Below are 27,723 nucleotides of genomic sequence, written 5' to 3' on the forward strand. Positions count from 1 at the left end.
GTGCAACGGTTTACTTGAAAGAAACAAACAAATGTATATATTTTGGGTTTACCATTACTCTAACAGGAGATAAGTGATTTTTTTGGGGACTATTTTCAGCTGTGGATTAATACAAATTTGGTGTGTTGGTGAGTTATAACAGTAAGAACTTTTTCCTTATAATTGAATGTTATCAGTTGGCAATGTACTGTAGATAGTTTTTAATGCATCATTTCAACTACTATTTGCTTTATTCTGTTTATATATTCATAGACATATGCAGCCTGTGTCAGGCAGACATATCTATATATTTAGGGGTTACAAACCAAAACGTTTGAGAAAACTGGCATGCAAACACTTCTAGATTCCTGTGATGGTTAGTAACTTATTGTGTACTGAACTCCTGGTTTTGTGTGAACAAAGACCAATAAAGTCTCTTAAATAAGAGAAATACATAAAAAACAATTGTTTTCTCCTTGTTTACATGTTTAACTCTGTCCCTGTAATTTCTTGTTTGCAAAGCATGATGCACACATGATCTCTGTCTGTGTGTGTGTGTGTGTGTGTGTGTGTGTGTGTGTGTGTGTGTGTGTGTGTGTGTGTGTGTGTGTGTGTGTGTGTGTGTGTGTGTGTGTCACTGTGCGGTGGCAGAGCAGAGCAGAGGGAGTGAACAGCTGGCAGGCCCACACTTGACTACGTATTGACCTGCTTTGCATTCACCTGTTATTCAGCCGAACCTAATGTTTCCACTTGCCTCTACTGCAGCTGAGCTGCAATTAACCTCACTGTGTGAGCAACGTAAGCAAGCCTTAAGTAATTTGTCAAAGTAGTTTGTTGAACTTTGCTAAATGTCATTCTACCTAATCCCGTAAACTTAATAGCTTTTCACTTTAATTATCAAACTTTGACAAAACTAAGAAGATGCTTTCTAACCCTGCTCACACATTACATTAGCTGTAAATACAGTCTACATTCAATACATTGCTAACATACTGCTTTTTTACACTCTTAAGGTTCTCGACTGGGTACATGTGATCTCCTGACTGCAGATAATTAGCCTTTCAAAGTGTCATATTCCTGTCTAAACACCATATGAATGACAGAAAACGTTGCAGCGTCACACGCTTCCCTTCTCTCTACTCCTCCTCTTCGCCTCCTCTCGTTTTTTTCCCACCCTCCATCCCCCCTCCCTCCTCTTTTTTGCAGATGCTCTCTCGCCTCTTGTCTGTGTTTGGGCTGCAACTGCGAGGGGTCACCGCCTGCCTTGTTCTCACACGTGGAGCACTGAGCGAGCGTGTGTGTTTGTACATGTGTGTGAAAGGGAGAGCGAAACAGCAGACACTCATCTATGAATGATTATATGAATGAGTGTGTGCGTGAGCAAGAACATCCCCCCCAGAAAAAGGAGGTGTGTGAGTGTGTGAATTTATCCCAATGTCTGCACAGTTGAGCCTGAGTGCCTTTCCCACTGTGTGTGTTTCAAAGTGTTTGAGTGCGTATCTTACTCTTTGTGTGTGTGTGTGTGTGTGTGTGTGTGTGTGTGTGTGTGTGTGTGTGTGTGTGTGTGTGTGTGTGTGTGTGTGTGTGTGTGTGTGTGTGTGCCTTGCAAGCTCAGTGCCAGGTCTCTCTAATGAGTCTGTCAGGCGCTGTTAGCGACGGCGTGCTCCCCTGGCTCAGCGCACTCCTACAGACACACTGTGATTAGCCGGGCCAACGGCACGCCACCGGGCCAGATTAAACACTCACCACGCCGCCAGGGAACACACACACACACACACACACACACACACACACACACACACACACACACACACACACACACAAACTCAGCACAGCACACATTAGAGCATTACACTAGCCCCTGCGAAAGCACCACAGACGTACTTAAACACACATGGCTTCTTCATCATCGTGCCCATTAGCCTGCTCTGATACTTGCCCTCCAGAGCCAGGTGTTGACGGAAATAAAATTGAAAATGAAAGTGAAATATAAACAATATACAAGCCACCTATGGCATCCGCAAAATGCTAATATTTCATTAATCTGTCTGTGTTTATTGAATTCCTGTCTGCCGCTAATCTTGAACATCACTCAGAATTAAGGCCAGCCCTTCTGGCTCCAACAGCTTTCAACATCTTCATTAAAGCGACATGAATCACTAATTACAGGTAATTACCCTTTAATGAGCGGCCCAGATGAATGAGCAGATATGCAGAGGAGGGGCAGGCGTTGAGGACGAATCGTTTTTCATTCCTCAAGGGCCAAAAGCGAACTCTAACTGGGTGTTATAGCTTGACCGTTAGCTGAGACATGGTGGTCTGGTTAGAAAAAGGCTGGCTTGACTGTCGCTTACACACGTGTCGGACATGAACCTGGTGTATGACACGAGACACTGAATATTAGCTATTTTACCTTTTAAACCACATGATGGGTTGTCTCTGTTCACACAAATCCAGTAGTTCAGTACACTATATGCTAATTGCAATCACAGGAATATCGAAGTGTTTGCATGCCAGTTTTCTCAAACATTTAGTTTTTTTAAACCCGAAATTTAAAGCAATGTCTGCCTGACACAGGCTCCATCCGTCTATGAATTATGAGCACTACAACTTTACGTTTGTACGTTCTTGCACAGAACGAGGACTGTCGATTTTGTCCGGCATCATACCGTTAGCACATTAGGAAAGGAATCTCTTTATGTCCCGTATGAAAAAGAGGAATATTTATAGGAAACAAAACCAGTTTCAATGCTCATATGGGTTCATGACTGTTAACCTAAAAACACACATGAACAAAAATGTGAACCTATCATTTAATATGCGAGAAAAAAGAAAAAGTCTTGTTTGTATACCATTAATCCCTTTTTGACTCATCAAAGAAGTTAATTCAATAGGGAAGTGTCTTAATTCAATTCAATTCAATTCAGTTTATTTTGTATAGCCCAGAATCACAAATTACAAATTTGCCTCAGAGGGCTTTACAATCTGTACACATGCGACATCCTCTGTCCCGGAACCCTCACACTTAAACGTACATTCTTTATAATGGCCAAGGGCAACTCCTCTGGTTTCAAAAAGAAGTCTGATTGTGTAGAAGTCTTTGAGAAAATTACTTTTATGAAATTAACAGGATTGTTGTATTTCCATGTCATGGTAATAGTGTTCATTTAATGTTATTTATATACATTCAACACCTCCAAAGCTGCAGTTTGGTGAACTTATGAGAATTGCATGTGGCTTATACTTCACGGTCATATTAAAGCATCTTTGGGTTCAGGAAGTCATGTCTAGTATCCAATCCTATAGCGTCTGCTGTAGGGAGCCTATGCTAGTGTTTGACACAAGAAGCCACAGCATGATCTTAACCAGAATTGAGTGACTGGTTCAGACAAACTGTGATCACCCTTCACACCAACACAAAATGTGGGGTTTTCCTGGGTCAGCATTGAGAGGGCATATTACCGGCACTGTTAAGAAGTGAGATGTGTAACACATTTAAGGTGGTAATGGTTTAAATTGGGCAGCTTTTCTAACTGTAAAGGTGTAGGAGGTGCAGACTGTAAAGACTGTTTCTTTGTTGTTAAACTAGAGGGGAAAAAAAAACGTTTTTCCTCCTACCGCTGTCGCCCTCTGAGAAAACCGACAAGTGAAAATGAGATTGATCTGAACAACTTGGCAACATTAAAGAGTGAATTTTCCTATCTTTTCTAGTGAAGTCCCCTCACACGACACTGTCACCCATTTTCCCCTTCTTTGTTTTTTTTTCTCCTCCCGCTTACTTGCTGACTCTCATGCCAAAAAGCTTATTTTTACCCCTCCATGTGGCATCTCAGGGTTTCACCACCACCTTCCTGTCACAAGTGGGTACGTCTGACTAGTGCAGTTACTGAAAAGGCCCTGACACTGTAACTGTCTCTCTCTCAGATGTGGTCAGAGATGTTTGTCTCCATATCTAAGGTAGTGTGGCTTTGACATATTTTTTTCCTTTTAACAAATTGTATTTCCTCTACATAGTATGTAAGATACATTAACATACTCAAGCGGAAATATTAGGCCAATTGGAAACATTTCTTGGTTCATTTTCTTCTGTTTGTTCGCCTTTAATCCAGGCCCCTGGGATTAGGATATTTACAGAAATAACCCTTTGTTTACTATACACTAATCCAATCACCGAGCTAAAGTTCATTCAATTTGTGCCCTGACAGTGAACCCCCCCCTTCTCTAAAGCATATTCATCATGATGCCATATGCCCCGACACAACACTGCATCTTTTCTCTTGCTAAAATGTGCAGAATTTGACATACTGTACTATGTGGCACAATGGGGTAATTGTGTTTTGTCCCTTGAGGGAAAGTATGAGTTGGAAGAGGAGGAATATCAGTGCAGGATGTATGCTTTCCAGCCTCCTCTGACTATCCAGTTGTAAGAGAGGGCATCTCATAGAAATTTAAATGGGCAACTTGACTTCTAGGATGTAACTGTCTTCCCTGACCTCCATTACAGCAGGCTTTAATAGCCTTCTGAGCTTTTTAAAGTAGAGCCGTATCATATTTTTGCAGCACTTTAACACAATATACTTTCATAAATTATTTTCCTGCAGGGCAAAACAGCATATTAGGCATAGGCCTATATATTTCAAACTATTGAAAATCTGTTCCAGATGTATGTGAGGGTAAAATACTTTGATGAAAGACAAATATAAGTTGGGACTTAAAATGATAAACAATGAAATGCCAAAAGACTGCACAAAGTTAACTGTCCTCTTTGTACTTCACTTCTCCTCCAGCGTGACACACAGTGCCTCTTTTGTTCTGCCACTCATTGCTTATGTTACTGTAGAGCACTAATGCACACAGATCGATAGCATACTTTCCATTTCAACACATTGAGCTGATGTACGGACACACAGTTGGAATTGATCCTGTCCTGTCAACACAACATTTTATTTCTGTAAGTCTTTTTCCTGCTGCAAAATAAATGGTCTTTAAATAAAAAGCCTTTTTTCACAGCGTGTTCCCAAAACTCTACCCTTTATAGTTTAACATCGACATCTCCGTATTACACATTGAATAACTGCATTGCTGCTGATGATGTAAAGCAAGGTGGGTGGGAAATGGTGTAACGGAGGCATAGACACAGCGCATCGAGATCAAAACAGAACATCTGGCCCATTCATGTGAATCAAATTTAAAAAGGTTCTGTCACTTCCAAATGACTTCTCTTGCACATTGTCGACCTTTCATGATTGGGAAATACAGGCTCACATAAAACTATTTTGAAACAGCTGTAAAGTCATGACAGCCATTAAATATTTTAATACACCAATATAACGATAAGTCAGAAATGTAAGAAAAAAATAAAAAGCTAAACAAAGCATGTCGCCTGTTGGTCTAGAACAAACAAACCCAGCCAAATCAATTTCCTCCCCCACAGGATGTCCACCGCATGCTAGCAGGTTTTTACGACCACGGCTGAAAGGTGCAAAACACCAAGCATGTTTCAAGTAAGCAAAACTATCAATCTGCACTTTTAACGAGCTCGCAGTACAAGGTGCACACAGTCTGAATATAGTCTGAAACCTTTAATGGCATCAAGGCTGAAAACAGGAACTGGCTGGTCTCATTCAAACAGGTCATTGTGTGTGATATGACAATAGAAAAAGAGATGACCGATTTAAGGGACTTTTCTATCTTGAGCTTGCAGCATCATGCACATAAATATTTTGGTATCTTTTAATGTGATGCGACAAAATTTCTGTCAAGGGAGAACCACCTTCCTGCAGTCAAACTGAAAATTGTCAACGCATGTCGTGTACATTGACAACTTGCTGCAGGCTACACAGCAGCATGTCATTACACTTAAGATAATTAAATCTGTCTCTTAAGACCTCTGATCCTTCCCATACATGGCTGTTTGAGTATGAAAAACAACACCAGGATGAATCAGTTTTTCTTGTTATAAATCATATAGTGGTCTTTTAAAATCATACATTGTAAAAGGGAACTCTTTCAATTTTGTGAAGCTCTCAGCGCGCACAATACAGATAAAATGTTTTCAATGATAACAATAAAACAGCTCTTCTTGGTTGGATGAACCAAACCATCAGCCTCTGAAAGGCAGAGATGGAGAGAGAAACAGAGAGAGGGAGAGAACTAATCTCATTACCTTCTCTTCCTGGCACGAGAGTATATTCATTTCTCAGTGGCAAACGACAGGACGGTGAACACCAAAACAAAATAAAAAATTCAACATCCAACCATTTAATTTTCCATGTAATTAAATCAGTTAAATGTTATAAAAACATGTAAACTCCGTCAATGACTTTGAGCCATTTGCATTTTTAATTAGGCCAGATTAATTCTAATAAGCGAGCTGGGCTAAGGCGATGACAGAGCAGGCCTATTGTGTGTCTGTCACACTCATTTAATTATGTCATTATGTCCCATATCCTATTATGATAATTGGCTTTTTATTCTCAATCAACAACCAACCAAAGCTATTAAGTAATAATCTCTGGCTTGTGCACTTTTAACCTTAAACATCATAGAAGTTTGCCACATTTTAAAACAACAACTAGCTGAGAAAATAATGAGAAAAGCAGAAACAGTGCAATGCCCTGGCTCATTCTGCCTAGCTATTTGCTCCAAATGAAAAATGACTGTCAAGAAGCTGCATGTTGACACTGGGTATAGGGTGTAAAGCAAACACATTAGACGGAGGAAATGGGTATCACCATCTTCCCCCTGCAAGGTAACTAAGCAGAGAAGACGAATGTGTCTGATGTGTTCAGCCATTTCCTCTGCTGCCTCTCTGGGGAGCCACTGGAAAACAAAATCTCTGAAGAAACTGACCCTGCTGTTTAATTGAAAGACACTGCAGCAAACAAATATGGGAAGTGCTAACTGATTACAGCCTGGGGGACATGCAGCAAGCCAAATGTCTATTGGCAAAAAGATGATGATATTATGGGTGAAAATAGCAGACATAAAACCTTTCACAGTGGCAAGAATAACTGCAGAAATTACAATTCGTCATAATGGTACATTAATTGGAAATGGATTTAGGTTTAATCATACTGGCATTTCTTGGTAGTATGTAACCTAGTAGTTAAATCTCAAAGTATAAGTGCAATCAAGCTACTGTTGTAACTGTATGTTACTCATAAAACTGAACAGTAAAGTAGTAAATCTTAATTAAAAAATGCAAAAAATTCTACCATTAAAAGAAATATATCAACATGACATTTGACTTTACTCAAGCTCAGCAGGCAGTCAGATAAGTTCACAGCTAAGATTGCCGTCTTTCAATTTACAACACTAAGCTTCATTACTTCACCGGGCCTGAGTGATTACTTATCTCCACCCAATTAGGTTTAAATTAACCCAAACATCATTTCTGTCTCTGAGAATTTTTTGTATACTCCATTTTACACATCTATTCCTGGACTTTCTAATTTCTTGATATAATTAATTATATTATCATCTGGGTGACAAAGAAGGTAAAAACATCCAAATGCTTCCTTGCATAACAGATAAACAACCAGTTGTACCCCTAGATGGCTGCCTCAGCAGCATTAACAAAGAGGAGCAGTCACATGCTGGTGGTGTTACAGTAATGCAAAGATGTAGGACAGAGAATGCCAACCAGTCATATCACTAATCACCATGCACCATGACCTTTGTTGTCAAACATGTGGTCAGGTGCATTTTGAACCCGTTCACACTACTGCAGCGGTTAAGTTATGTGGCATTTCTTTTAAATGTTCAAACAGGAAACGTGCATTGAGCTTTTACAGCACCACAGTGACAGTTATCTAACAACCACAATTTAATTGTAATGTTAATGTTTTTCCTCACAAGATAATAAAAAAAGTGTAAAGTCAATGCTGTCAAAAACTAGATAAAAAAAGAATATATCACACAAGCTTTTTTTTTGTTTGAATAAGATTCCCATGTTCTTCTTCAAACATAATCTAAGACTTGCATAAATGATGTGGAGCGGTTAATTCCTGATTCAAGATCCTGATTTACAGTCGTTAAGAAACTTAAGTGGCAAAGTCAATCTTAACCAATCAAACATTAAAGACATAGAGTAAAAGCAATCTCTGTATGATCTAAAATGTCACAATTTCTCACACTAAAAATCGTCCGTCAGGCTGGACTAAACAACAAACATGCTTCTTTCATGAAGGGTACATGTCTTCATACGCATTTTCTTTTTATAATCAAGTGAGCTATTTCTCAGTTATTGTCTATCCTCTGTTAAATGTATATGTACCTAAAGGTTGACTAACAGGCTTGTCTGACAGAAAGAGAAGTCCACAGCACATACAATATGAACTATATCTGATATTGTCTGTCCTTTTGTCAGAACAAAGCCTGTATAATAATGGAAGAAAATGTAATCTATTCAATAGCTCGAAATGTACTGTAAACAATGGCAGGAAAGAGGTGGGAGCTGGGAGGGCTTTGTTTCAACAGAAGCCACCCCAATGCAATTGACGGTTGGACCTTTAATGTTTGCCGTTTCTTACTGGCCGCTCTCCTCTCAACAAAATGCTTGTGCAGTCATCTCACTCATATGTTTCACTCTAAAATTAGCCTTGGAGTGCAGCAAGCTGTCAGTGCTGATTCAGTTGGACAGGCACAGCTCAGATGTATTAATTTTCTCATACAGAAAAAAAGTGCCTTTTCAGGTTTCACTAAACCCCACTTTGCCTATATTCCTGTTTATTAGGGTCCTTTTGAGAAGCCAGTTTTTTATTTACCAGATAAGATTTTAAACGAATGTATCTCCATTGCCAAGAGATGGATGCAAAAAGTAAGTATGGCCCCTCAAAAAGTCAGATAACATCTTGTTTAGTGCTCTAAAGACAAGACTTTCTTAATAAACCTTTTTTTCCATGGTTGGACCTTATGAAAGTGCTGTATGGCCTCACAATTTACATTTTACTTAGTAATTATCTGTAAAGAGGACTTAATAAGTTCCCCCTTGAGTACACACAAGGTGAGCGTTACTATGGAGACGCAGAGTGCTCCTCTATGCTCCGTGGCACTGCAGCCTGCTCCATTGTGGCGAGAGACAACAGCTGTCTTTACCTTTGGCAGGCAAACAGGCTCATTAAGGGCGGCCATGTTTGTTTTTGTGCCCGATACCTAGCCCTAAGCAAACACTGCCATATCTCCACTCCACAGCCCTCGCAGTCTCAACATTTCCTTCCCTATTGTGGAGTTAGGCCCTGGCACGTTGAGCCTGCTGTATGCTTTTTCTTTTTTCCCGAAAGCTCTGGCCGAGTTGCCAGTAGCTCCCAAAGAATGCATGCTTAATTGAGAAATTTAGTCGAGGTTGGAGCTGATGAAATGCTGAAATTCAGCTTGCACACAGCTGAGATGCTATGAATGTTGCGTATGTGTTATATACATAATGTAAGACATTATAATGCCGGATATCACTTCTTGTGGTATGGCACAAGAAAGCCCTCTTTGTTTGTTGTGCCGTGGATGTGATAAAGGCATCATTATTTGGTCTGCTCACAGCTAACAGTAAAGTCTGCAGTGAAAGGTTTCATTGGCATATTTTCTCCTCTCTCAGTACTGTCTGGGGCTTGAGCGACAAGGCAGGTTGGATTCATAACGCTTTGACAAAAATCCCATTTAAAAGGGAAAATGGCATTGAATGTCATTCCATTACTGCAGACAGCAAACATGGGAACACTCAAACCCAGAAGGCATTCACATTAACTTATACAAAATAGCATAAAGGACTATTTTTTGGCTCTCCTTTAATATATGTACAGCACTTGGAGTGTTTTCAGCCAGAGCATTTCATGAGTAGCCTTCCAAAATGTACTGACTTATTTGATTTCATCCCTTTTCACTATTTGTCAAGCCCAAAGTCACAATGCATTGTAAAATGAGTTCTTAATGTGGAGTAATGAGGCTGTCATGGCAAAGCAGTCTCTGCTTGTTCGAATTTGACTCATGTCGTAGATTCAATTAAATCAGCTGAAGTCAAGCTGGCCCCAGGCCAGATCGGTAATGGGTGACCTCATTCAAACAATGCTCTGACATACTGAAACAATAAGAGGAAGGGCCTTGAGTCAGTTGCAAAAACAAACTCCACTCAAAAGCGATAAGGTAGAAAAATTACAGTGAAGTCACCATAGTGTTTGAAAGATTCATGTAGTCATGTGGCTTCAGGGATGCTCATGTAGTTTTTTTTTTTTTATAATTTTGCTCCCTAAGTTGTTGTTTTGTTAACATGGTATTGGACAAGCTTATTGTGTCATTAAAACCAAAGTCCTAATGGAGTGCAATAAAACTCAGAATGCAATTTTTTACCATAAATAAAAGGTAAACATCCCTATTGCAAATACACTGAAGCACATATGATGTGTGAACTTTGACCCCACTACCTTTGCATATAATAACTGGAAACAAAATTGCTCGCACTTTAGAGATAAAACTACCTAACAGATTTTAAACACAGCTGGCTCATCTCTTCTTATGGAGGTTTACTTGTCCTCAGAAGTCTAAACTGATTTATTTGGATGTTGAAATGCCTGGAATCTAAATCATGACACAAACACTCCCAAGGCTATGTAAACAACCTTTCCACTTCTAGTCTACAACCATGCTGTCTGAGCAATAACTTCAGTGCCAAGGGCAAAAGCACTTCTCACTTTTGGAAGGGTTTCCAATGTCACAAAGTTATTAAGCGAAGGCGCTCCCCAGTTTGTATAAAAGTGCATAGGTATCGCTAAAAGGCCTATTCTACTTCTACTGTCAATATACAATCAATTATGTTACTTATTTTAAGGTACATTTACCATTTATTATGTGTAAATTTACAGTTTGGAAAGACAGAGACATCCTGAGTGCTTTGTAGAATAAACAGAAACGAGGTAACACAATCAAAATGGAACATCTTGTTTTACTCACTCTTGTTTCTCTATTCACCAGGGCCAATAGCGGTTACAGTAAACAGATAAAAGAACACACACACACACACACACACACACACACACACACACACACACACACACACACACACACACACACACACACACACACACACACACACACACACACACAGTAACTGCATCTCATTAGGCTGCATTCCCCCTGGCCCTTATTCCATTAGAAATTAAAACTCGGGACAATTAGTGGCAGATTGGTCTCAGCTCAGTGCGCTATAGTCGCACTCTCAAGGCACCGAGATGACTTAATTACAGGCTCATCTGAAAACAGTGAGATTGTACTGTGCTGCAAAACAGTGAATAACTGTAGTGAGGGTCAGCCACAACAACGGTAGCGCATGTAGATTTAATGGCAGGTAGCTCCCATGAACTTTGCTACATTTTTTGTTTTAATTTGTTGTCTTTTGTGTTTGTTACTGGAGCGCGTATGGCATATGACAGAGATACAGTCATCAGTATCGGAGAGGGAAGCATTTGGAGTGGATAAAGTACAGAAGACCTTGAGACCCTCACCACCCAGGGCTTCTGCCAACCACCAACCCAGACCACCCGGACTAAAACGCCACTGACCACCCAAGAGCCGAGATGGAAGCTAAGCTAACCTAGCTAGGACCTAATATTCCACTAGGCTACTCAGCCTACTCCTAGCGATCTGATGTCTGGTTGCAGAAAAATTTGATGGATGAAATAAGACTTCAGGCTAACCCAGCAATGGGAGGTCGGTGATTGGTGTGCCGACATCTTTACAGACCTGGCTCCGTCCTTGCATCTCGGATCAGGCTGCACTTGGCGGGCGAACCCCAGGACAGAGCGCAGGAGTCCAATGGGACGAGCGGAGGCGGACTCTGTGTTTGCATCAATGATGCTTGGTGCTCAAACATAGTCAAAGTCGATATGATGTTTACATTCCTCCCGATGCCAATCCAAAAAAGGAATGCATGAATGTTTTTGATTTGTGTTGTAATGTTTTCTTGGGTAGTAAAGGGGCTAGAACTGCATTTCGGTATTCAACCTTGTGTTGCATAATGACAATAAATTAGCCTCGAATCCTTAACAATGGATGTCAGCCAGCCACCAGGGGGCAATCAAGATGTTTTGGCTCTACTTTTGGGGAACTCTCGTGATGCTGCTCTATGCGCATCCTGCAGCACCAGCCTGTGGAAAAACTTTCCTGTTGTGGCTGCAGTTCAGAGTAGAACAGTAATATACTGTATATAACTAGTTTTGCCAGATGCATTAAAACCAGGTGAAGAAGAATCAATTTTAAGTCAAATTTTGATGTCAACACTTGTTAATTAGCATAAGTGTAGCCTAGCACAACATGGAAGGGAAAGCAGTGCTCGGTTGATATCATTTTGCCTTCAAAGTTTTGGTAAAATGTTATTATGCTTCTAGGAGATGCACTGTGAATAAGAACCAGTCTCTTTTTGATGCAAAGATTTGTACATGGATTCAGGTATGTGGCACAACATGAAGTGAAAGCCGTACCCTGTTTATTTAAATGTAAAAGTGCCCCAAAAATATTTTGCACCTTGAATATATAAAAAATTGCAATAAATAATACAAAATTAGGCTAATGTTCACATGATAAGTTCAGATTTCTATGGAGAGAGCACTTGTTTCCTTGTTTTGGGAAAATGTTTGGTAATTTACTCTTTTAGACTTCTGTTGTCACTTACTACAGTGCACATATAACAACTCTATAGCATCTCCAGTGGTCAGGATGGTATACGCTCTTTGATAGTGTCCCCAATTCTGCGACAAACATGAAGGAAGTTCCATGGACAGAGGGGGCACAGAAAGCAAGATATTTATCAAAATCCTTAAGGAACACAGATGACTAACTTGTTTTTTTATCTGCTTTATCACTCTGCTCATGACAAGGACACAAAGCACATTTTAATGTAATTGAACAAACTCTAGTTTATGTAACGACTGACCGTTCTGCCCTTCAAGCTAGAGAGAGAGAGCAATTTGATTGCTCAATGTACTTGCTCTTGTCACGTGACACCATGTCACATTATATTGTAATGTTGTCATAGGAGGAGAGGAAATTAAATGCCTTGAAAGCTAGATGGGAAGTTTGCCTGTGTGTGTGTGTGTGTGTGTTTTGTTGGTGGGGGATTTAGAGGTGTAAAAGTGAGTGTATATGATCCTGTGTGTGTGTGTGCAGGGTTCAAATTTTGTTTAAAACGTGTGCAGCGCTAATTGGGCAACTTGGGATTTTTGTGATATCACTTGCATCCAATCATAGCACCTTTTTGGCCCACAATGATGTCTAGTGTGTGTGGTTACAGTTTGCACAGTTTCATCAATCTGAGAAAATGACTAACAGAACAAAAATAAACATATCGCCACAAAATGACAGTAATGTGCAATTTTATAATGATTATTGCAATATCAGCGGGAATAGAGGAGGGTATCCAGATGCAAAAAATTGAAGCACCTTCAACATGTATTGTCTGGGTCTGTAACACAGGTTTTTAAAAATCGGTTGACCTCGCCAATTAAACAGGAAACAATACAGTATATGTCAACAGGACCCTGAATTCATACTGACACTAGCAGCTTAACAACTTCACTGTCGTTCTCTTGTTTAGTTTTTTGTCTCTAGTTCCTAACCTGACCATACCCCCCCCAAAAAAAAAACCACTGAGCTAAAGAGCCACTGGTAGCCATTAGCTGCCTCAACTCTTAAAAGCTTCTAGTTCTGCTGATAATCATAATTCTACTTGAACGCTTTGAATATAGCTTAGTTTTGCATTTTGCTACATTCTTTATGCAAATGTAATGCCTGATGGTATATGAGCTGTTTGAAAGCTTGTTATATGTCCCTATGCCTTTATCTCCTCTGTCTGAATATTAATAACTAAAGACCTACACGAATACTGTTTATTATTTGTGGCTTGTGTCTATGATAATACTGTTATCATGTGTACTCATAGCATAAGAATCAAATAGTTCCATAATACACTTTCTTCAATGACTCATAAAGCGCAGACTGTAGGATGAGCATTTATGAGTGGCACTAAAGATGCAGAGGAGATAAATGCATACAGCTTATATGGTTGGTTTGATGATTTCTTTCATGTCTTCTTTTTTTGTAATGGGGATTTTTTTAGCTTAAACCACCGGGCATGACAAAAATAGTAGGGGAAACACTGCATTCAACTAAATGAGTTAGAATCTAAACCTGCTTTTCATTCAGTCTTCGAACCCGTACAGTTTCTTGAGTTTATGTTGGGAGGCAGCTGATGCGTTTGCTCTAAAACTGTACCGGATTGCATCATTATTTTCCACCTGATATTTAGATTCTTTAATGGAGTTTCTGTCATAATCTGAGTAATTATATAACTGTGTGTATGTAAACACATGGACTGTTTTACACCTGGTGATAGCTGAAACTAGATCCTTATAAGGGGAAACATTTCTCAGTTATCAATAATGAACAAATTGGGGACAGTGAGCTATGAAAGAAGCAATTGTTGTTTCTATTTTTTTAACAAGTCACCGTGTCAGTTGAGGATTTACTTTGTGTGTGTCTCTGTGTTAACGGGATGTTGCATGAATGGGCAGTGAGCATTTAGGGTTTACAAGAAAAGCAGCCTGAGCTCCTGTCTGTGTGAAAACCAAGGCTACGGTGCTCTGTATCAAGTGCCATTGTTTTGGTAATAGTAAACCTGGGGCACTTGCCAGGGGGCATTAGTCATTCATCTAACAAGTTCCACAATGCAAACCACAAAGTGCTCCACTGTCAACTTCCTCTTATTGAATTCTGAGCACATAAGCACATTTCCAAGTATCTTACAGCGAGGTATGAACTTTCTGATGACTAGCTACCTGAAGTATGGCTGCCATGTTTGTTTACTTGTTCGTTCCCCTGACAGGAAGCCAGCTCATTTGGAAGCATGCTGTATTTTTTGGGTGAGTGAGGGAGAGAATGAAGAGAGAGAAGAAGGGAGGTGGCGGGTGAGAGGCGGATAGGAGGGGATTAGGGCGGAGTGCAAATTTTCAGCAGGCCAGGCATACGACATGATCTCTAATTACCCACAAAGCACTGTGTAACCCGAGCCACAGATTAGGCTGCATTATCAGGCTTAATAAAACATGACCATCTCTCAGTTTTCATTCTCTTTCCTTGCCCGGCTGCTGCAAACATTTGTTCCTAGTTATGACATTCCCAATGCCTTTACTAAGTAACTGGCCTATCTGTACCCATTGCTGCAGATTAACTGCAACAGTTACAGATTTGCTGCTTTTCTCTGATAGTAAACTGAGTATCATTGTGATTTGGGCTTCTGGTTAGCCCCTTGGGCTTTTTTACATTTCTGCGTTCTATGGATTATACAGAGAGTAACAGGGACATTTTCTGAAAAGACATGTTGCAGTGTAATAATTCTTTAATTGCCATATTTTTAAAGCAAAATTCCATACATCTCAACTGAATTTTTCTGGCAGCAGAAATCTTAGAGATGGATTTCATGAACACCTTGGTAAATAAAACCATACATATAAGAACTTTTTTTGTAACTTTTGTGTAAGAAGTCACCCCTCTGCTAAAAAAAAAGTCGAGAGCAAGCCCTCTTTTGCTTTCACCTACACTACACTCTGATCTGATTCTGAACTCTCTCACACACACAGCTATTTGATGACTTGCACCTGTAGCTCTAAAGTGTGAAACTGTTACTTTTGCTAACATAAGATCTGCATTCTTCTTCCACCACTGTTAAGGTGCCAGCAACACATATCAAGCACACGCACACGCACACACACACGCACACATAAACACATACACGCACATACGCATATACTTGCTTGGTTCAAGTGGGTTGTGCCAGTAAGTGCTGCTTTAGGCTATGGTTTTTCACTACTGTCTACTGTGTTATTAACAATTCTATATAAAGATCCGCTCAAGTTTTCCTTTCCTGTGTGTTAACAACCCTACAGAGCTGCTATGAGGTTGTTGAAGCCTAGTTGAGAGAGACATAGTCCCCGACAGCATAACACCATTGACCGTATGTCATAATTTCCAAAATCCTACTTTTCTTCCCTATGTTTGTTTTTCTTATCGACATCACTCATTGTCATGGCTCGTGGCCAGTTTGAGACTAAATAGGTCGACAACACGAATAGAAGGCCTAGTTCTCTTGATTTCCCTCCCTTTTCTTAAATCAAAAGTCTCCTCTAACCTCTATACCTTTTCTTTAGCAACATTTATCTCAATTTTTTCTCTTTTTCTATAACTCCGCAGCATACACTACTCTTTTTTTCTCTGGGCGATTCTTAAACCATAGATAATAGCATTGCAAGACCTAAAGCCATGGTATTACCACTGTACTTTCTGTCACACTTCTCTCTCGGCCCATTGTAAACGATCATGGAGCTCATCATTAGCTCTCAAAGAGGAATAATGAGCCACAGTTTGATTACCTTGCTGGCTCTGTGGGCTACCGCAGTCTCTGCTGACTGAATTGGACGCAGACGATTACAGCATTGCACAAGCAATTATATCTGCCTGCTAAATATGTCACACATAATAAACACATGCTCCTGACAGACAAGGGACAAGTGGAGACAGTCACAGCTGGGGAAATGGAAAGAGAGCATATGCAGGTTCAAATGGATTTATCAACCCTGTCTTCCTCAAGTGGAAACCTCTCACTGTCCAAATTAACACATGTAAGTGAATTAATGACAGACACCAGTGCTCAAGTGAAAAGTCAAAGATCTGCTAATGAATGGAAACCCTAAAAAAAGTATTCTGATTGATAATCTATCTTCCGAAAGAATTAGATTGATCCGTAGGCAGACTCAGAGAAATACTCTATATTCATGCTTTGCACGCTGGGAGCTTTCTGATCATTCTATATGTACTGTCCATGTGTTAGTCTGGGCTTGGACCATTAATTGAACTTTCATTTGGGCTCTGTCCCATCAGGCCGCAGTGCAAACATGGCACTGACCCAAGGCCGATAATATTTGTAAAGGATATTCAGTGAAAACAAGGGAGGGAAAGAGCCTTAAATCCCTGGCAAGGAGCTTATACCATGGGCCATGGTGTTTGCACAGGACATACCTCAGGAAACTGGGACAACTGGGAATGTTTGTCCAGCTTCCAGCCCCTTCCATGCATGTATACTTACATACAGTACATATACAGCACAGTGCATACATACACACAGTACATATGTACATTCATACATACATCAAGTAAAGTAGGGCTATGTAGGCATGCTGTATTTATATACTAGGGCTGGGTAATTTATTATTTTAATTAGAGCATAATCTGATCATTATTTTTAGTCAATAAAATGTGATGAAATAGGAAAAAAAAGTTTTTGACTAACAGTCAAAGCTCAAAGATTCCCATTATATAAAACAGAGAAACATTTTGTCTGAACCTGAATCAACTTATCATCTCCACTCTTATACATACAATGTATATATACATAGAACTTATAATATACACTCCTTACTATTTGTCTACATTTGCACCTCCAGCACTGAAACTGGGCTGGGCTCTGTACGAGCTTAGATGCACTATATAGCTGTGGTGTATTGTATATTGTAGCTTTCCCTATCATGCTCTGGAAGTGGTTTCCTTTGTTTTCCACTGCTTACAGAAAGAAAAATTGGGAGTTACTTTGAGGTCTCATGTTAAATACCCATGATTGGACAGCTCAAAGATCCAATAACCTTGTCAGTGCAATTGAGTTTAAACCAATAAAGAGACAGACAGACTGACAGATAGATATTCTGCATTATTTGCACATCAACTTCACCATGCTGTCACGCGTCTTTCCTTCTGAGTGTTTACAGCCATTAATAAACATAATCAACATTTAACTAAACACCCAGGGGCCTACTCTGGAGCAGGTGCTGATGTTGTTTCTTTTTCTTTCTTCTTCTGCAGTAAGAATGAGAATGCCATCGCATTGCCCCATGGGAAGGCCCTGGCTGACTAATGTAAGCACACTACACTGGGGCTGCTGGTCTTAATTATGGTAACAGACGCTGAGGGGGACGCACTGGTACCCACCAATGAGGAAGTAGCTTAGCAGTGCCAGGGCCAATAATTAGCACGTGGGTAGCCCCCCACCACCGCCACTACCACACACATACATTCATACCGACACTCTCATATCCTACATCAAACACAAACAATGCATTTAAAGGCCAAACAACAAGACACAGAGAATTTAAATGGTGAAAAAGCCATTTATGATCCTGTGTGTGGTATTACAGCATCTCGTGTCTTATTGCCTTTCATCAATATTAATTCTGTCTTCATCTATTAGAACAAAAAAATCCTTTAAAAAAGTCACAAAAATAGAGAACCTTTTGGTTGGTTGGGGAAATTACTTTTTACACAGAGTCACCTAGGTTAAATAAATATATATCTCTGTGCCATATGCAGGCTATGTGACTCAGCCAATGTCAGAGCCAATTCCAGTTTTATTGAAATGATTTCAAATGGTCGGACTCCCTATTAAAAATCTCCTCCGTGTGTCGGGGCAGGGAGAATATGATTTAGTGGCTGTTTTTGCTCTGCCCCTGCTTGCTGTGTGTCACAGGCCCTTACTGTGGTATGCATGGCCTTCCTCTGCACTGGGCTATGAAAGCAATTGTGATTGTGATTCTGTAGTCAGCAAAACGCTTGAATGGCCCCGAGTTAGCCTGCACAGACACACACACATGCACACGCACACACACACACACACACACACACACACACACACACACACACACACACACACACACACACACACACACACACACACACACACACACACACACACACACACATACACTGTCCCCACACTGGGCCACTGATTACTTCAACCCATTTGACTCTCACTCATCCTTTGATTCTCTCTTTCTGTCTCTCTGTCACAAACCACAGAGTTTGTCATTAGCTAATAGCGACAGCGCTACTCGACATGAACATTAGGTATAGTCAGCATTACGGCGACTGGTTAATTTGTCAGCCATGTGTAAGTACTCGAGGGATTAAAAATACCCCTTACATTTAGCAAACACTAACAATAAATATGTCTGTGTTTATTCAAGAGCTTATTTCACTTGACGATGATCAGTTGATGGAAACCGACGCAGCATACAGTACACAAGGCAGTCCTGTAATAAAAAATAAAACTGAGATAAGGCGTTCAAATTAAGTACATCATACCCCATCTTATCTGAGGCAGAGGAGACCACCGACTTACAAAGCCAGCTCTTCAGTCATGTCCTATCTAAGCAGATATCAGTTGTTGGGAGGATATATGAGCTGGGTGGGGCCTGGGTGTATAAACACAGGGCCTACTCTCTCTGCACTCTATGCTATTGCTATACTGTATGCAGCACCTCACCTCAGCAGCAGTCAGCACTGTTTGAATAAGGTATTCAAATAAAGGAACAGACACTGTGTTCCCATTTCCCAGAGCAAACTAAAAGTGCCAGACAAACAACAATTACAGTTGTACATGTTGTGTAGGACAAAATGCATCTTTATACTTTGGATGCTTTCCACAATAGAGAAAGTATGAATTTACGTAGAATTTGCACAGTATTTATGAGTGTATATATGTGTACCATGCATTAAAACATGGCACAGTTGAATATTACCATCAGAGCACGGAGCTGTTCTAATGGTATTATTCTCTGTCATTTCTCCTCAGCTGTGGGAGAGCAACACAGTAATAAAAGACACGTTACTCACAGTGACATAAAATGAGTATTGAAAGTATTGAAGTAGAAATCTTCAGGGTTATTTTTGGATCTTTATGAATCATCTTATCCTTGAAGTACCGTCTCTGCGCATCTCTTTGTTTGCGTTCTTCACCTTTTTCTATTTTACAGTGCTGGACTTCCCAGTGATTAAAGTCTTAACACAAACTAGTTTGGTCAGCAGAATGATTCATGTCACCAGTCAATGACACATTTTGGCTAGGAAAGGGTTCACATTTCCTCATGCAAAATGTTTATGTTGATCACAGACAACACTGCCAAAGTAACGGAAATGATTCACAGTGATTAGTGTTCACAGTAATTATCAGCACATTAAATTAGGTGACAAAACAAGTACATACAGAAGCATGCATGCACAAAAACTAAAATGAGCAGTGTGACAAAGGCTGAAGCATGAGCAGCACACATGTTCTTTGTACTCTCATAAACTTGATAATTGCTCAAACTAGGGTTGTGTTGGTGCAGAGTAGACACAAAGCAGCTCAAATAAACAGATTGTAAAACTAAAACACCAGCACATGCTCATTTTATCCAATTAAGCGTGTGTGTAGTGAGATTAACACTGTTAATATCACAGCGATAAAAGGAGAGAGGCTTTCACAGGCTCTGAATTACTCCTTTTTTTCTTTTCTTTTTTTTTAAACAGGGATACTGAATCAGCCGGAAAGGAATAATAGTGCTGAATCTCAACACAGTTGCCAAATTGCAACCATCTCGCCAAAAGGTTCTTCTTATTTTTACTCTTTTCAAATAATATTATCTCAAAATAAATGTATCAAGATAAACTAGAAGGCAACAAACTCCCCGACAAATTAAGCTCCAAAACTAAATATACACTTGCATATGCAAAGAAAGCCCATACAAACATGTGACCTTAATGCTCTGATAAGCCTTTTGCCTCCATGCTACTTCAGAAAGAGACCTGGGCAGAATGTGACCAACCAGCGCTGTCAGAGATGATTAGCAGCAGGCAGATTTGATCCGTAGATACAGAACCTACATAACAAATCAGATGTCTCTTTGGTGCCACAGTCACTTTGACAAGCGTTTGAGGAGAGGAACTTGACCCTGTGCACGGTGTTAACAGGACACCAAGTGATCCCTGCTGCTCCCGGGCCTCATTTGCATTGCTAGTGAAGGTAGTTAGTGTTACACATGTGATGATAGCAAATTATACCTCCCCTTGTGGAAAGAGTCCCCTCTCCCTCAAGCAAAGGGAGTGGAGGGATTTCAATAATTCAAATGAACACTTGTCATTTTGAGGGGCGCCACACTTTTGTATCGGTGAGAGTAGTTGTTGTCACTTCCCCCCCCTTTGAAAGCACTTTATACCATTTTATTTCTACAGGCTTTGTTTCTAGGATTCGTGCAGTGTGTGTATATCAGCATATTCTTCAGATTATCCGCATGGAGGATGATCCTAATTCGTTTGACCTAAAAAAAAAAAAAAAAAAAAAAAAAAAAAAAAAAAAAAAAAAAGATAGCCTGTGCAGAGGAGACAGTTATATGAGCCCATGTGTGTGTCACAGGTATAAACCTTCCTTATCAGTAAATGTTTTATATAGACTTTATTTCATCTGTGATCGAATGTGAGTCATTCAATAAAAAACTGAGTCCTGATTGCTTTTGTTTCTGTCTTTCGCACTTGAACAAGCTTTCTTCTACCAAACCTGAGCAGAGATTATTTTTGCACCATTCTTTTAAGATCTAAATTGGGAGATGATCTTTTCAGTTGATAACTGGAATGTTCCGTTCAGTTACAGACACTTTCCATTGCCCACACAGAAAAAGACAAACATCCCCAACTGTGCTTCTTTCCCCCTCATATTCATACCTGAAGGCTTTCTCTATCAGAGAAAGCGAGCCAAAGAACTCCAAACCATCTCTATCTACAGCAGCAGGTCAACATCCAGAGCCTTTTGAATTGTAAAATTCCAACCACGGTAAGTGACGGCACCAAAGTCCAATTCAGTGTTTGCAGATGGCTGAGATGTAGCGAACACTCGTGGAAGCTGTAAGTTTCTTAATTTAACAGTTTAAAATAGTTTTCCTAGTGCTGCCTCTTAGTATATATTGTGTTTGTGGAACTCAGTACTACTTTTGCCGTGAGCTTATCTTACTTTGTGGTGGGGTTTTTTCTCTCTTATTGCAATAGATTTATAGATTTATAGTGTTGCCCCATCCTTCGGTTATTTATAACAGGATTACTAAACACTGTTCTGTTTTTTGCAAAGGTATGATGATTTTTTTTTTTTTTTTTTTTTTTTTTAAGGGAAATGTCAAACTACAAAATATTCATAATGCTTTTTTAAATGCCAGCTGCGCACTTGCAAAATAGTCAGTGCAGGTCACACGCCAAAAACTGCGGGGTGTCCAAACTGAGAGAGAGAGAAAAGAGTGATAGTACCAGCCAGACTCAGTGGTTTCTCTTTACAAAGTAATTAACAGTACATTACTGGCACACATCCATTTAATCGTTGAACTCCCAGCGGAAAAGCATGTAAGCTATAAGAAATCATTGAGAGTGAAGATAATGTTGGAGCAGAGAGCAGAGTGGGGCAGTATGGATTCTATACAGCCTCTGGTATTCCACATCGGGTGGGACACTTAATGCCAGCTTTGTGCGAAACACAACTGCGCAATCTCACCGGGGGAAATAACATAATAACCATGTTGGTTAGAGAAAGAAAAAAAAAGTTGGACCACACATTTCCTTTCAACAGCAAAATAGAATGATTGCAGGTTTCAGTCTAAAGTAACAGTGAATACAAATTCTGCGTCCCGTTCCAGATTTAATTAAAACCAGTCCATCCTAGGAGCTCAGGCCACTTTATCTGCTGACACTTGACATGTTTTTTGGGGGTAGCTGTGTGTTTAGGGCAAGTGAGCGCCCGTGGATAAAAAACAAACAAAAAAAACAAAGCGTCCAAAGCATGCTTTTGCATTGCGTAAATGTTGCAAGCTGTATTGGCTCATGTGCAAGAGACAGGTGAGATATGAATCATTTCAATGCAGGAGAAAACACAGTTTGTTATTTACCTTGTTCGAGTGGTAATAGTCCAACGAGCTCAGACAACTTGGATCAGTCGGCAGGGAGCATGAACCCACATTAGCCGGGGGCGCAGGATAAAATCTCACGTCCATCTCAGGCTGTGCGAGACTGAAGGCATGAAATCACTTTCAGCGTCTTTGACTCACTATTGTTTCAGCAAACACAACGCCGAAGCAGGAGAGACAAAAAAAATAAAAAAAAAAAAAAAAAGAAGTGGGGGAGTTTCTCTCGGTACTCTTCCCTCACATCCGTTCGCGGCCGAACTTCGGCACCAACTCTGGTGATGCGCAGTCCTCCTCACAGCCGCGCACCGGGATGCGAAACACTCACTCACTCAAAACGGAGAGCACAAATTTCATGGAAACACACGTGTTGGCAAAACTATCCCGTTGTTCCAGAACAAATTGAAAAGCAAACCTCCAACTTTGGTCCTCTCTGTTTAGATATGTTTTTCTACGGCTGAACAGCAGCCCGTAAACCTGCAGCTTCTGTCTCCCCACTGCTCTCAGGACTCCATACAGGCTTTGTTATGGAGGTGCATATTCTTGCATTGGTTCCAGTACAGAAGTGGTCGGACTTCCCTCTGCCATGCGACCTCTGCCGATAATAAACGGGAAAAGAGGAACGGAGGGAGAAGGGGGAGGGGAGATTGGTGGCTGCCTTGGCAACCGCTCTCCTTTCTGCAACTGCGCGCTTCTGATTAGCTGGAAATGTAGTAGTGTGCACGGCTGTGCATTATAAAGCGCACTCTGCTTCCATCAGTGCTCCATAAAGGCTTCCATTTGGGTTATTGTGCCAAGGCGGATGGGAGGAGGTTGCACAGAGTCTCTCAGTAGTTCAACCAGGTTTTTATGTATTTTTATTTTTCATTTGCAGGACAACAATATGAATATGGACATTACCTTATTATACAAAACCTATCACAGCCTATAGCCTAAGGGTGTAAGCACAATTCACTTTGATGAGCCTCTCATTTTACTTGAATGCCTATAAATAGGTTGAAGCAAAAAGACACAAAGGCCAAATATTTCATTCTTAGTCTGGTCTTTTGTAGAGTTTAACCAGTGCTAGGTTATGATTTCTGAAAAGTACATTAATCAGAGTTGTTTTGTCTCCAGTTGTGCTTGCATTTTGAGTTGTTGTGTTATTTTAATCAAAAGAAGAGCAAAATTACAAGAAAATATCAAATTAAAGCTGTGATATTAACCTCACACAACAATGCAAAGCAGCTAACACTGATAACTCTTAAAATGTGTGCATAATATAGTTTACCAGGATGGAATATGTGATCTGTACAAAAGGAGTTTAATCTTGTATTGCCATACAGTTGCAAATGTAGGTGGTGAGAAGCTGGGGCTGTGAGAGCTGCCTCTGACAGCTCACTGAATGTGATGGATAGCACACCCTTGCCCTGTGATGTGCATGCACATTTGATGTTGAAATGGCCTATCCATGGGACCATTGTCTTTCAATCATGTCAAGGCAAAGTACAGAACAGGGCACATTTTCTGCTGCCTGGCGTTATTACTATGCCACAGTTTACAGTACAATCCACCCTGCCTGCACAGAAATATGTTTTATCCTCCTGATGCCGATCTGTTTAAAGATACCTAATTTGATCTGTTTTTGGGATGCATCAGCATTAAAATGGTAATAATATATCCTCTTTATCAGTCCTAAACAGTGCTGCAGACAGGCTTTCATTAGGTGAACCTGGATGTGAATAGAGGAGAATGAAACACCAAGAAGGGTGCAATTGTTTTTACACAACATGTGACAGCAGCATCTGCCCACTGCTGCAGCTCTTATGTTCCCTTTTCAGAGATGTAAAAAGCTGGTCATTATTTCAGCAGGTCTATTATGTTACATGGTAACCTCTTTATTTTACAGTGGGGTACTTCGCTGTTAGGCACAGCCTGGCAGTCCCAGGCCCGGCACACGGAGGGTTAACCCCATGGCCCGGTGCCATGGCTTCATGGGAATGGAATGTGGAGTGCTGTGTGTGCAGGGCTCCTTTCCCAGCATCCCTCACTGCCCAGGCGCATGCTAATGATCAGTATTATTGAGGCACAATTGATGGGCTAGCAACCAAACAAGAGAAACTAATTACTACTAAGGCTTTATTGTCCTTTAATTACTGAAGCTCTATGGCAATTAGTGCTGCACAAAGACACAGCCCTACTTTAATCTCAAATAAAATGTGATGCAGATGAAAAAATTTGGAAGATGAAAGGTAGATAAGATAATTTGGCTTTCGGTTCGTTCTGCAGAAACGATGACTGATTTGAGGAAAGCGTGGGAGAACAAAAGAACTGCTGAGGGTTGTGCTAATTTCAACCGAAAATCATCTCAAAACAGAATCTGCACGTGATACCTCTGTGACCTTGGACAGCTAAATCAAACATAAAAGAGTGAATGCTGAACATATCTTTCCCAAAGTTACAGTAGAGAACAGTAAAGCAAGCCTCCAGTTTTGGGATGTCATTAAATTATGACTACTATTACAAATAAGAACTTTGTAGAGTCACATTGATTGTTTTACACCCACATGAGGTTCATTTCATCCTACAGAGCAAACTGTGCAGAGCTGGTATGAGCAGCTAAGACTGGCTGTGTACAGGCTTTAAAAAAATACAGTGTATGTTATACATCATCTCAGGTTTCTAAACTGACTGTATTTACTTGAACATTACTGTGATTTTTAACCAACTAAAACCATGATCTTAGGGTAAAAGCGGAAGTAAAACCACTATCTGTAGCACTGTTTAACTTTATTTTTAATTCTGTCCGTCTTTTTCCAAGGAGCAGTTTAATCGCTCATTCGGAGAATTCAGCACAGTCTCACATTATTAGAGTCCTGCTGGTATGAGCAGTGGCTTGAACACCTTTTTAAACATCATAAGTCCTGATTTATGCCTCATTAAAGCAGTTTAAAACACTGAGTAATCACTGCACAATGTAGCGTAATATATAAACAATATACACATACACACTATTTATTAATTGCATATACATAATTGCTGATCAATTTGGCAAACCACTCAAAGACAAAGTGGACTGCATTGGCTAGCTAGTTTAAAAGCCTCTTAAGGAAAACTAGAAACACTTACTTTAAGCTGACCTCATTTAAACGGCTGAGACAATTTCAAGGTTTAATAGTTATCTTATTGATCTTAACTCGTTGCTTTATTTTTGCTCTAATTGGTATAGCCATGTCTTCTTCTTTCTATTTGATTTTAGTTGTACCTCTGCACCATTGAAAAGGAAAGTTGTCCTTCAATGTTTTTTTCTGAGATATTCAATTCAATTCAATTCAGTTTATTTTGTATAGCCCAGAATCACAAATTACAAATTTGCCTCAGAGGGCTTTACAATCTGTGCACATGCGACATCCTCTGTCCTATATTAAATAAAGTAAAACAAAAAAAACTAACAGCTTCTGATCTGCACGAGCTAACATGTAAATATCAATCTACATGGAGCTGGTCTAACTATTTTCAGACAGTTTCATTGATTGTTTAAGTAATTCAGTTATTTTTCATATCTTTACTCAGGAATGTAAATTAAAAAAAATAAATCTGATTGCCTAACGAATGACAAAGGTCCTCTTATAATAAAATGAATCAATAATATACAGACCAGAAATTAATGGTAGCATCTAAGCAGACAACAGGGAGCATGACAAAGAAAACAATGAAAGGGAGAAACAGTGAAGAAGTCCAAGCAGTAGTTTTGTGTTTCTTTTCACCACTCCACCCTCGCTCATTGACTTTTGGCTGTCTACACAAAAAGTAATTTCACTTTTAGTTTATCTACATTTTCCAGTAATGGAGACTCCAAAAAGAAATCCAGATTCGGAGAGTGTGGATACAGCTTCAATACCTTTTCTAAAAATGAGACGTCTTCATCAACTGACTCGCATGGTGCTACAAAGAAGAAGGAAATGGCATTATTTTTAAGTATCGCAGGAAGTTATGTTGGTGAAAATGCAAGTGTTACAGACATTCAATGTGTTTTCCAACTTTGTCCGATGACGCACACATGATGAAGATATGCCAAATGAACATATTTCAGAAGATTTCGAGTTTGGGTAACACCTTGTTTGAAGAAAAAAAAAGTTTTTCTTATCAGTAGCATTTTGCATTTGTAAATTATATTTGTGATCGCAGATATTCATATTTCTATGATGTGATCTGAAATACAAAAGAAGTAAATAGATGTACAGCATATGCAGTTGTTGGATATATTAACAGTTGATTTAAATAACAACAGATGACAAATATTCTCAGAAACCCTTTTTGTTTCCTGATGTACACGACACAACCACAGAAGTGTAGGACATGTTGTACTTTGCTTTACTATCTCACATTTAGACATTTGATCTGTTCTTGCAAACTATGCCTCAGGGCAGCTATGGGTAAATGCAAAAAAAATTTATTGTGAAAACTCACTCTCAATAAAGTTGCTCTATATTCTAAAAACACATATAAACTAAGAATGTTTAGTCTGCCGTTCATACATTGTATGAATAGATATGATAAAATAGTATGGTACAATTTATGTGATAATATAAGGGCTCAGAACTGCATTTGATTTGACTATTTACTCATTCTAAGATTGATATCCCCATTACATAGTGTTAAGGTGTATAAAAAGTACCCTGAACATCAGGAAACAAAAAGGGTTTCAGAGAATATTTGTCATATAATGCCATCTACAGTCCTGTGGGTTCTGTTTATTACTAACCTGCCTATTGTGCTGTTTGCAATAATGAGCTCTACAGAAAACCTGCAGGGCATTTGGAGCTAAATTTGTCTAAGTGCCATGAGATAATTATCAAAGATTGTTTGTTAACTGAGAATCAACTTTCATGTATTGAGAATAATTCCACTGTTTTCCCCTTTGAATGTAGTTAAGAGTATGAATAGTAAAACATGTCTCTTCTGCTGCAATCATTTTTTTATT

General features: G+C 39.7%; 1 protein-coding gene across 3 annotated transcripts in view; it reads right to left on the bottom strand.

The window, feature by feature from the left end:
• Window positions 1-23,347, bottom strand: part of LOC129099915 (TOX high mobility group box family member 2-like) — a 75,821-nt gene extending 52,474 nt beyond the window's left edge. For all 3 annotated transcript variants that reach the window (XM_054609358.1, XM_054609357.1, XM_054609356.1), the window contains exon 1: window positions 22,746-23,347. In XM_054609358.1, coding sequence (XP_054465333.1) covers window positions 22,746-22,850 — 105 coding nt within the window. In that variant the 5' untranslated portion in view covers window positions 22,851-23,347. The remainder of the gene's footprint in view (window positions 1-22,745) is intronic.
• Window positions 23,348-27,723: the final 4,376 nt, after the last annotated feature.

Source organism: Anoplopoma fimbria, chromosome 12 (genome assembly GCF_027596085.1).
Source record: "Anoplopoma fimbria isolate UVic2021 breed Golden Eagle Sablefish chromosome 12, Afim_UVic_2022, whole genome shotgun sequence".
In the NCBI taxonomy this organism is placed as follows: Eukaryota; Metazoa; Chordata; class Actinopteri; order Perciformes; family Anoplopomatidae; genus Anoplopoma; species Anoplopoma fimbria.